This window comes from Acyrthosiphon pisum, chromosome A1, assembly GCF_005508785.2.
Source record: "Acyrthosiphon pisum isolate AL4f chromosome A1, pea_aphid_22Mar2018_4r6ur, whole genome shotgun sequence".
In the NCBI taxonomy this organism is placed as follows: domain Eukaryota; kingdom Metazoa; phylum Arthropoda; class Insecta; order Hemiptera; family Aphididae; genus Acyrthosiphon; species Acyrthosiphon pisum.
This window is the reverse complement of record NC_042494.1, coordinates 68,991,847-69,003,594: the sequence shown is the minus strand read 5'-3', so window position 1 is coordinate 69,003,594 and position 11,748 is coordinate 68,991,847. Positions and strand designations below refer to the sequence as shown.

Here is an 11,748-nt window from a genome sequence, read left to right as displayed (position 1 = left end):
CTCTCCCAATTTTTGTCAATGGTAAACTGTAAAGACCTACAAAGTTGTTGTCACTTGTCAGTCACTGCGTCCTTAGCACAGGTTACAGGTTGCATTATACTGGTGTATTAGTCAATTAGTGTATTATTAGTGGTGCGCATGGGCTAAAATTAACTTGACTTATTCATACCATAGAACATTATGGAGGCGACACTCTCAATGTTAATGAGTTGAACATTTTGAATGGTCTTGAAATAGTTTGTAACTTCTGTCTTACATAGACCTTATAATGTAAGGTCTATGGAGTATGACGTCTTACCGCTACTAAATGAAAAAATAAAAGTGGAGGGGTAAGTGTCGCTTTTATAATGTTCTGTGCTTGTACCAAGATAGTCCATGGTTCCCAATTTAGGCCTGACGTGCTGGTGCCGATATTCGACAACACGTTTTGACGTATATTTTGGACTATACATCTGCTCAACAAAACAACAGTGGTTGTCGCTCACTCTAACCACTTGAAGTAAATGTAATGTGCACATAAAATTTTTGTTTTATTATTTAGTTTTTAAATTTTCGACTTCGTGTCAAATTGCTAACTAGATATATTACATTATTATTTGACAAGAATTTAGAAATATATATTTTTTAATCCAATCAGCTTACTCTTAAATATTCTTAGGTATCTTTCAACAATAAATTTCAATAATTTTGAACTATTAATAAACAAAAATGAAACATGGCTTTAAGAAATAAATAAATATAAAGACCTCGTGTAGATCAGAGTACAATTTATTGTTAGCAACTTGGTAGGTAGGTAGTTATAGTCTTGAGGATTTGAGTTAGCTAGCTGATTAATGGTGACGTGTATAAAGACAGATTAAGTAAGAATGAAAACATAAATTATATAATAAATTGTGTATTTGTGTAATATCATTTAGCATTTTAAGTACAACTTTTTTTTTTTTTGTACAAATTAGGATTAATGTTAATAATCAAACAGCATAGAGATATACATATCCTAGATTAGGATAAGTAAGATGTAGTTGATCTAGAGAAGATTTACCAAAAATGTATGTATATAAAAAAAGTATAAATGTTTACTCAGTATCAATATATTTTAATTTTTCACACATACTTTAGTAAAAATAATATTTTCCACAAGTTTAAATTCTTTTATTTCGTAATACATAATGCCATAATGGAATTCATGTATTAGGATTTTTTGTCCATGAAGTACGGTTTTCCATTATTGCCCAAACGTTTGGTCAAAATGTCAACTCCAGTATCGGTAACTAATAATGTCTGTTCAAATTGTGCCGATAACAATCCATCCACAGTCACAGCTGTCCAATTGTCTGGCCAACACTTGTCTCGCCAACTACCTACAATTTTAGAGTTAAAATTTATGAAAATAAGTAAGTAGTTATGAAGGAAAAAAATATAAAATAATTCAATAACAAGGTTACAACCAGGAATATTTACCAACATAGAAAGTAGTTTATAATAGTCATATTTTCATGATGTTACTCATAAATTGAATGTTTATGTATAGGGTTCTTTGAGCTTAGAATATCTCCGAGTTATTAATTAAAAAAGTTATTACTGTAGGACTGTGAATTGAAAGCACAGTAAACCAGTGATGTTCCTTTTAAATTCGTTGAAGGTTTACTCAGCGCAATTAAAAAAAATTCAATGATACATTTTAGGGTGCTATAAAAAAGGTCTTCCATATGCAGCATTCCCAATAATAAGTTCCAGGCTATGACATCGGTAGTTGGTATAATAAAGGAGTAGTGTTAATTAAATAATAACAAAATAATTTTCATTTACATTATTTTTATTATATTTTATTAATTTGGTTTTAATAAAGACATGAATATTGAATCCCCCAACACAAAAACAATAACTATTTCTAGATTCTGAGTGGAACGATGAATGTATTGATTTTACAATGATGTTTTTATTTTTATTTTTGTGTCTGTGTACACAATAAGTAGTCAAATAATGCTTCGATTTTCAACTTCAGTATCTTGTTCGATGGGAAAGTGTATTAGATTTTCAAATCTTAGATTTAAAAAGAAATTGTTTTATGAATTCTTCACTCAAAATAATTTGCTAATTTTCGTGATTTTTCCGTATTTTGTCAAGATTTGAACTTTAAATGCTTATAAAAAAAACTGTGACTAAGGACTTTTAATTTTTTTCAAATGTCATTGTAACAATATAGTAGGAGCCTTGTATTAATTTTTCAAGCTATTTTATCCAACAAATAAAGTTTTATTGACATTCATAGAAAAAATCGCTCCACTCAGAATCTAAAAACTAATAAAATTGGAAACTGAAAATGTCCCTAAACAATTCAAAATAAACCAAAATATCCAAAAATAAACAAAAATATTTTGAAAATGCGAATATAAGCAACAAGTGAACATTTAACGTATATATGTACATTTGTTTTAGAGTTACACAAAAAACTAAAATTGAATTTGTCAAAAACCAATTTTGCGTAAAAATTCACCTTTTCTCTTAATTTTTATGTGGTTTTTCCCGGCGTTTTTGAAAAACATTGGGAATTTTAAATTTTGACCTACCAAATACACAAACTAGATTCATTTTCCCATTGAACAAGATACTGGTCATTTTTGGATCTCCATCGTATTTTATAATTATGTATAAATAAAAATATATTTTTAATTTTATTGATTAATATTTAATAAATGATGTGTATTAAAATTGATTTATAGATAATTGGATCCAAATACATATTTTGTATTTACAATATTATTGAATTCAAGAGACTAAATTCAAAAGTTTGGTGGTAAACACATTGACAACCATATTGCTACACAAAATAAATGTAGGAATGTCATATAATTACATTTTTCATAATAGACTAATTTGTTGAACATATTTTTAAAATTTTTTTTTTTAACTTTTATTTGGATATATATAATCTGTAATAACTATAGTAGTTACAATAGGCATGTGAGCTGGATTAACAGTTGACTTTGAAAGCGTGAGGGGAGTAGCTACCCAGCAGTAACACTTAACGTGAAATTCTGTTCAACACAATATTTTTTTATTTTATATAGCTAACTTACCTTGTGATATCATAGGCTCAATTGTGAATGTATGTCCAGGTTTCATTACACCAACAGCTTTGTTTTCTGTTATATTAAAATTGTTTTTTTTTATTATATTAATTAAATAACGGTTCATTTTTTATGAAAATATATTTATAAAACTTACTAGCATAATGTGGGACTCCAGGAGATGTATGAAACAATTGATGAATACCATGACCACAATAGCTTCTTACAACAGAAAATCCGTTAGATTGAGCATGTTTATGTATAATATTACCAAGTTCTCTATATTTTTCACCCGGTGTAACTGTATAATAAGAACAATTTTCAATACATTCAAAATAATTACTTAATAAATAATATATGTATTCTACCTGCTTTTATAGCCTTTTCTAAACATTCCCAAGTAACATTTACCAATTTTTCTGCAGCTTTAGAAACATTTCCTATAAAAAATGTTTCATTCAAGTCACCATGATATCCTCGATGACATACAGTTACATCAACTGCAAAATGTAATATATATTATTAAAGCAAATTTAATTTTTAATTTTTTAAATTATTTCTCAAACCATTGCAAATATCTCCATTAATTAATGCTCTCATGTCAGGTATTCCATGACATATAACTTCATTTATAGATGTACAACATGATTTGGGATATTTGTAATAATTCAATGGTGATGGATAGCATTCTTTTTCAATGCATGCTTCATGCACAACTCTATCAATTTCATCTGTTGTAATTCCAACATCAATCATTAATGCTACTTCATCTAATACTTCTCGTCCAAGCTAAAAGAAAAACAAAATTAACAATAGAGTACCCTTATTAATTAAAATTTTCAATGCTGGCGACACGTTTATGCATCGTAATGCTATTTTAGCATTTGGCCACTGACACGTCATATGTATTCTTTTCAACGGGCCACTAATGCGTTTAATCATCAATTTTTTATATATTTCATTGTCATTTAATTATTGTAAATATCTGAAATTTGAGGTAGCTGTAGGGAACAAACATAAAAAAAAAAATTGATTGGTTTTTGAAATCTGTTTTTTTAGACAGGAGGGAACTATAATCGTATTATTGTGTATACACGCATATATACTATTTTCATAAATGTATATTATTTTTATCCATTTATAATAAATATATTATATTATCTGGCTTGGTGTTTTGACGAGCTTTTACTCAGTATACACTATCTATTATCTTGCATTTTACACGTAGCTCCTCGGTAAAATTTGACATGACACACAAACGTGTCACCGACGTTACACATACAATTACCAATGACACTGATATGGAATTCTAAGTATCTAAATACCTTGCAAGCAATTCTCATTTGTTCTTGTTCCTCATCGTTTAATACTTTAATGTGCGATGATAATTTTACTGATTGTTCACTTAAAGGTGTGCCATCAGGATGTTCAGCATAATCAGGTTTTTGTATGTGTCCAGGAACAGTACGCGCAGGAGATGTTCTATGAGGTCTTAATGGACCTAAAAAATAAAGAATTTTTATATTATTTGATTGATGAAAGTGTAGTTAAATTTATTGTTTCCTATATTGATAAATAATATATAGATCACAATAAATGGTTAATAAGAGTTATAATTAATGCTTAATTTAAAGTTGTTTCTATTTACTTTCTTTTTTCATTGACTGTTTAAAATGTTCTATATACTATTCAGAATAAAAAGGTACTGGGCGGCCAACTTGTGCGCTTAGGCGTAGCTATGTTACGAATGCCGAACCAGGTGGTTGACTTGTTGGGAGAAGCAACTGACCACCGCCGGACGAAAACTGATTGCCGCCCAGTATCTTTCTTATTCTGAATATAGGATAATTTCACTTTTCAGTATGGTGTACTTCTTATGATTTTTAATGTGATAAGTGATAACATTTATTTTACCTGTAAATACATAATCTGGCCATGGATTAAATGGTTCAATAATACCATTTGAATTTTCTGTAACACAATTTAAAAAAAATAATATTAATTAGATTAGAAAAATATGTATTATTAAAAAAAAATAAATTATCTTTTTTCTTCAAAGTTAAGCAGGTATTTCATTGGTTCTTTATTGGTCGATCGACAAATACTTTCATTTGATGCTTACCAACTTTTTGTTGATCGGGATTGTTTGTCGATTAACTGATGTCAAATAGTGTATACCACCATTATATACACATTGACTTAAATTTTCATAAATTAATTAATAAAATATATAACAAGTAAAGGTACTTTTCTGTTATCCCTACTACCGCTCGATGCCGCGACTACTCTATTCTGTTATCTCTACTACTATAGTACTATCCCGATAGTTCAGTATTTTCATACATAATACACATGAATTGCTATTCATATAATAATATATTATATTAGTATAACGTTTATTATCAGTTATCACATAAGTTATCACAATAGTGTAGTGTTACAATATAAACCATAAAATCATCAAGATATTAAATATATATATTTATATATAAATTAAAAAGATGGCCAAGTGGGTACCACTCTGCTGTATAGTAGTTGTCAAGTATGTCATTGTAATGCGTATGTGTTATATTTGAATTCAATGATAAATCATTGGATACGAAATACGATTCTGAGCGGAGACAGTGCGTTAGACGAGACCTAGCTTAGTAGTACCGAACACGTATGGCTACTGGGTAAATACCCCATAACTTTTGCAAGTAGTAGGTGGGTGACTGCTTAGTGCTTTAAGGTCTTATTGAATTTGATAAATTACCACTAAATACACAATATCGTTAAAATTATATATTCAAACGCTCATAAAAAAGGTCTATGTACGTATATAAAATATGAACTGTATTGGGGAGGTATTTTAAATTTTTATATTTATATCCATGTTTATGATTTATTATCGGTTTTATCTAAATCAGCATCGGCGAGGTAGTCGAGATAACAAAATTGAGACTCGCGGTAGTAGGGATAACAGAAAAGTACCCAAGTAAAATAATTTAAAAATAATTTTTAGGAAAAACTTAACGTTTAAATAATAATCTCAAAATAATATGTTTTCAATTGACAGTAAAACTTTGTTTGACATATACACATTTAACTAAAAATATTTTTAGTGTAAAATTGTAAGATCACCTATTGAATTTAATGTCAAATATTATTAATTTTTGTACCTATAGTTTGTAAATTTTTAATGATGCAAATATGAATAATTAAATCTTAAAACTTTTAAAAAGTTAAACAAAAACATTAAATAATAATAATAATAATATTTTTATAGTTATATGAAAATTTCACTTACGGCCAGCTTTATGAAGAGCTTTATGTGTAGACCAGTTCCCTTTAAAACACTCCTAGAACAATAAAACATAAGAGGTAAACATTTTAATTAAAACATTAAATGTTGAACTTAAACATTACATATTATTCAATATTATCGAACATTTAATCATAGTTTGAAAATTATAAATTTAAGGTTAACATTAAAATTTTGAATATAAAAATCTATATAATAACAATTTAAATTAGGTATCAATAACATCTAAATTGTTGATAACTTAAATTTATCTATAAATCCTCCAAGATATTTAGTATAACTGTATAAGCAGTCTGTACTTGAATTGATAAAAAAGAAGACGGAATGCATAAAATATACTATAAATTTGGTAGACTCTCGTTGCCTTTTTTTGTTGTTTGGAAAATCGAGTTCATTAAAATCTAATTCAAACACTAGTTAGGTATACATCTAGGTATACCTAGATAATAATAATTACTTTTTTGTTAGATGAAATAAATTACAAGTATCATATCTGAGAAGCGCTTCATACATAAACTGTTTAACTCTACTTCTTAACTGAAATAAGGTTTGAATAAGTAAAACCAAATTGAAAAATGTGCAAACACGGTCTATGCAATCTTGTCGTGATAATTCAGACATTTGACGACAAACCACTATGCAAGTAGTCGCTCTTGCTCGAAAAATCAAGTATTGATTTCGACAAGACTTGGCTGAATGCTTAAGACTATTCAAGCCAAACGAAAAATAAAACAGATAGTATCGGTCACTTATAGCCATTCGGTAACTTGCTGACGACATACACATTGTTCAAAATAGCAACAAATGATGGGAATATGTCCCAAAATGTGGGAAACTAATCATTAATAATATTACCTGAGAGCAAAAATAGGAACCGGGGATGTCAAGTTTAATGCAGGTGGGACACTGAAGATTTGCTTTCGAACCGCATCCGGCCGTTTCGCATGTTCTATTTGCCAATGATGCCGACATTATAACGGGTAAATCCAATTAAGTTGTTGACACAAATCCTGCGTTCAAACGTAACCAAAAATGTTTGTACTTAGACAACTTATAATTATGTTTCGAACTTTCGAAGAGAAAAATTATTTTAATTACCACACGAGTAGGTTGCAGGTACATTCACCGATCGCCATCCGCCAAAACACGATTTCATTTAGATTGCGGCAACGTGAAATCTGATATTGTTATCAGTTTCCAATTAATCAGCTGTACGGCCGTTATCAATCCATTTAGATAATTTTTATTATGATTATCAGCTATGCCCTATGGGTTTATTATGATGTATGGTGTTCGTGACTACAAGAAAGTACACCACTATTCCAGTTGATTATTAACTTTCGTCTCGACCTGTACTGAATATACACATCCGCGATGAATATTATTCCAAGGTTTGGAAAAAATTTAAAAAATGGATTGTTCAACATGACTAAAAAGTATACTACCCCAAGTGCCACACCACCGAACCCCCCGACTACAAATCCAAGTGTAACGCCTTCATTCAGTTCAAGTAAATTTATTTTAAAATGTATTATAAGGTTAATTCATATTATAAAGTATTATGTTCTATCGTGTTCTATTGTCATTGGCTCGTTTTCAAACCTCTTATTTGAATATAATATTTTATGGTGGCATAGTGTACAAAATAAACATAGGGTCCTTCTTCCTAAATGTCCTAAAATAAAGGGTATAAAATAAAATAATATATATGACAATACTATTAAAAATTTATATATTTAGATTGTTATCATTGGCAAAAATGGCACCTATCCAGAGTTTAATAGTTGAGGGTGCTTTTAATATTGAAATATGAAATAGGTACTTATCAACTAAGAGAATTATATTTAATACATTTTTACCTACTTAAAAAATTATTTTAAGTTTCACTTCACAGACTAATATTATTTACAATTTATTTATTTAATCAAATTTCTTTAATAATATTGTAATAATATGGTACAATAGTATTCATGTATTAGCTGAAGTTGGGTAATAAGTTATTTATACCTACATAATATTACATGTTATTTTTAATAATTCAGTTAGAATTTAATCAATAGTATTGATATTTTTCTACAACAACAAATTATATAATATATTTATTCTATCTTTTCCTTATTATAAGTATTGATTATAAATACTAGTATTTATAATCAATGTTATAAGCTTTTCAGAAGTATACAACTATATACTACAATAAAAAATTGTTTGATGCTATTTGGACATTAATTAGTTTATTTATTGGTAAGACAAAAACAATTATGTATCCACTATTTAAGTGTTACATAAATATAATATGTACACATCATATTCCTGGTACAAACTATAATTTAATGACTATCATTAATCATAATTACTTTCAGGATTCACATTTTATTTAATCTGTATTATTAAAATAAAAATTGGTAAATAATAATATAACTGTTATAGAACTGTAAATTTGTTTTAAAGTGGTAATTAGTTTGATGATACAAGTTAGTAATCAATAGTACAAAATAAAGTTTAAAATTAAAATTATTGAGAATTTTAAGTAGGCAAAAAAAAATATGTGTTGTACCAGTTTAACAGGGATGTTTTTATCTTAACATATTATTGAGAGTCAACCGAGAGTATAACCAATTTAAAGGCTATATGTTGGGACAAAAACAATAACATATTTTAAATAGAATACATTTCATTTTGAATATATTTTTAGATATTAAATTACCTCTTACAAATACAAGAAAAATCATGTGTGTCTGGGCTAAACGATATCCATCACTGAAAGATGTTCCAGATCATGTCACGTAAGCATTATTTTGTTACTAATTAATTTTATTGCTTATTATTTGTTTTCACTTTCACTCACATTTATTTAGGTGCAAACACAGAATACCCATACAATGTTCTTTTGTAGTTATTTCACTAGGGTTTTTCTCCTTTTTATATTATAGTGGTATTAATATTGACTTTCTCATCCCAAATAAGAATGATGTAGCTGACATAATAAATTTTTTCAGTACATTAACTTGTGGTGTAGATCCTTTCTTTTTATATTTCATAAGTTAGCAGGATATTATTACTTTCATAGCTGGGTGATTTAAATTTAAATTCAAGGTTTACTTATTATTAAATTTCCTTTCACACATTTATTAAACAACTTCCTCAATGTCTATAAAGTATAAATAGATATTTTCTTGATTGTATTGATTGATAAATAAATATTGATAGTAAAATAAATGACGGTACCATGTATGATGTACATTGTACTACATGTACATTTAATCAGTGGTACTTATAATATGTTCTTATTAGGTACTTAAGTTTTGTAAGTACTTAATTGCACTTTCACAATTTTTTACTATTTCACTTCCCCCCTTTTCACCAAGTAAAAATTATAAATCTAATCTGCTACCAGAAACCATAATAAATTTCGAAGATTGAAGCATTTTTTCTGCTATTAAAGTTTCTTCAGACACAAAAAAAAGCATGCATACATTGTAAAACTTATGCATTCATTGCTCCGTTCAGAATCTAAAACATTTGAGTACAACGAATATTACTTTTGACATAATTAGATAACCTCTATGTAAATTGTCTGCTCTGAACTATAATACCTATATTTATAATTATAATTATATTATGTTTTTTATTTTGTGCAGACCTGAAGTATGGAACAAAGTTCGTTCTGTTGTTCGAATCAAAGTGGCCAACTATACAATGTTCTTTATAATCTTGGGGTGTATTGCAATGGTTGTTACAGGCAAGAGGGCCCGTGACCGTGGTGAGACAATAATGCAAAGAAACTTGGATTGGCATCAAAAGTACTCAGAAGGAAAAGAAGACACAAAGAATATTGGTGTGTTTGGAAAATAAATAGTTTTAGAAAAATTAATTTTATGTATCCATATTATTTGATTGTTAAACAATGTTCTATTTCTATTAATAATTATTAGCCTATTATATAAGTCCATTAACAAAAAAAATGTATAGTTATTAGTTTGTGCTTTTTTATGTGTTCACCAAGTTAATAAAATCATAAATATATTTTTTGATTGAAAATAAAGATAATCATTAATTTATGTATGCAATGAGAAATGCACCTATTACTTTTATTTGGGCTGTTAATTATTGAAAATAATAATTAATGTACAAACTACTAGGTTAAATGTTTCAATATTTGAATAAATGATAAATATTCGTTCAGAGGATGTCAGCACAATATTTGTTTTCTCGCTCAGACCTACGCGCAACATATATAAAACACTTTCACCTAAAATCTTATTTTTATGGTTTTTGAGTTATTTTAGAGGAAAGTCATCCATAACAAAAATTATAGAAGATAATATTTTTGAATATTTGACATATCAGTTTTATATTTTATTATTATTATTTGACTAAATATTCGATTTTCAAAATAAAATAAGGCGGAAGAGTGGGTACCGCTCTGCTGTACAGTTGCTTTGTTGTTGAGCATGTCATTGTAAATTGATATGTTTGAATTGATATATTTGAATTCAATTATAAATCATTGCATATGAATTACGATTCTGAACGGAGACATTGCGTGTATTCCTATAATTAATCCTTATATAAATAATCAAATTTAATAATTAAAATAATTTGTCATGGATCTTGTCAAAATTTGATCTTTAAATGCATATAAAAAATAATCATGCCTGTATATTTTTAATATTTTTGAACTTCTATGAAATCAACTTATGAGGAGCCATGCATTAAATGTTCAAGAAGTTTTACTTAAGTAGTTAAAAAGTTCTTATCGAAAATAATTTTAAAAAATTTTTACAAAATTCGAAAATGTTATATGGCTATAAATAGCTCAAAAAGAGTTAAAATATTTTAAAAATATTATCATGTAATAAGAAAATGATAAAATAAACGTTTTTGAATAATGACAAAATAAGAAAATTGTATTATGAGAATTTGTTAATTTACGTGTGAATATCCCATTTGAATAAATTGATTTCACTTTCCGGTAATTATTTTTTTTTTGTTAAATAGGGGAAAACTTAAAAGGATCTTGTATGAACATTTCAAATCTTAAGTATACATAATGCATAAAACAACTTTTATGAATTATTAACTCGAATTAATTTGCCAATTTTGTGATTTTTATACATTTTGTCAATTTTATTCACACCCCCATAAAAAATTGTGAATTTACGCTCGACTTTTTTTTTTTTTGACATGCTCTTGTTATATTATTATTTATTAGTATTATTACTAGTTATTGCCAACTTGATAATTAATAGTAATTTCATCATTATATAAAATATACCTAGTAAAGGTTTATTAAATATTAGGTAATTTAAAATTGAGGGAAATATTATAATGTGCCATCAAAGTATCAAATAACTTTTTAGACATCTTATT

At 27.4% G+C, this 11,748-nt stretch overlaps 2 protein-coding genes across 2 annotated transcripts; one reads left to right on the top strand and one right to left on the bottom strand.

Moving 5' to 3' along the window:
* Positions 1-1,079: 1,079 nt before the first annotated feature.
* LOC100168049 (methionine aminopeptidase 1-like) lies at positions 1,080-7,538 on the bottom strand. Its single transcript, NM_001162303.2, is given in 10 exon segments — positions 1,080-1,361; positions 3,081-3,146; positions 3,229-3,372; positions 3,440-3,571; positions 3,638-3,860; positions 4,397-4,572; positions 4,986-5,042; positions 6,361-6,412; positions 7,231-7,385; positions 7,474-7,538. Coding segments are annotated over 9 exon segments (1,137 nt in total). The 5' UTR covers positions 7,348-7,385; positions 7,474-7,538; the 3' UTR covers positions 1,080-1,191.
* Positions 7,539-7,656: 118 nt separating this feature from the next.
* Positions 7,657-10,573, top strand: LOC100166014 (UPF0389 protein GA21628-like). Its single transcript, NM_001246092.2, has 3 exons — positions 7,657-7,885; positions 9,071-9,161; positions 10,017-10,573. The coding sequence occupies exons 1-3, from the start codon at positions 7,750-7,752 to the stop codon at positions 10,228-10,230; spliced, it is 441 nt and encodes a 146-aa protein (NP_001233021.1). The 5' UTR covers positions 7,657-7,749; the 3' UTR covers positions 10,231-10,573.
* The last annotated feature ends 1,175 nt before the right edge of the window (positions 10,574-11,748 follow it).

Excerpts from the sequence above, each read along its gene's own strand:
- LOC100166014 (NM_001246092.2), top strand. The coding sequence starts at position 7,750 with ATGAATATTATTCCAAGGTTTGGAAAAAATTTAAAAAATGGATTGTTC. Across the intron at positions 7,886-9,070 it reads AACGCCTTCATTCAGTTCAA|ATATTAAATTACCTCTTACA; the intron begins GTAAATTTATTT and ends ATATATTTTTAG. Across the intron at positions 9,162-10,016 it reads GATGTTCCAGATCATGTCAC|ACCTGAAGTATGGAACAAAG; the intron begins GTAAGCATTATT and ends TATTTTGTGCAG.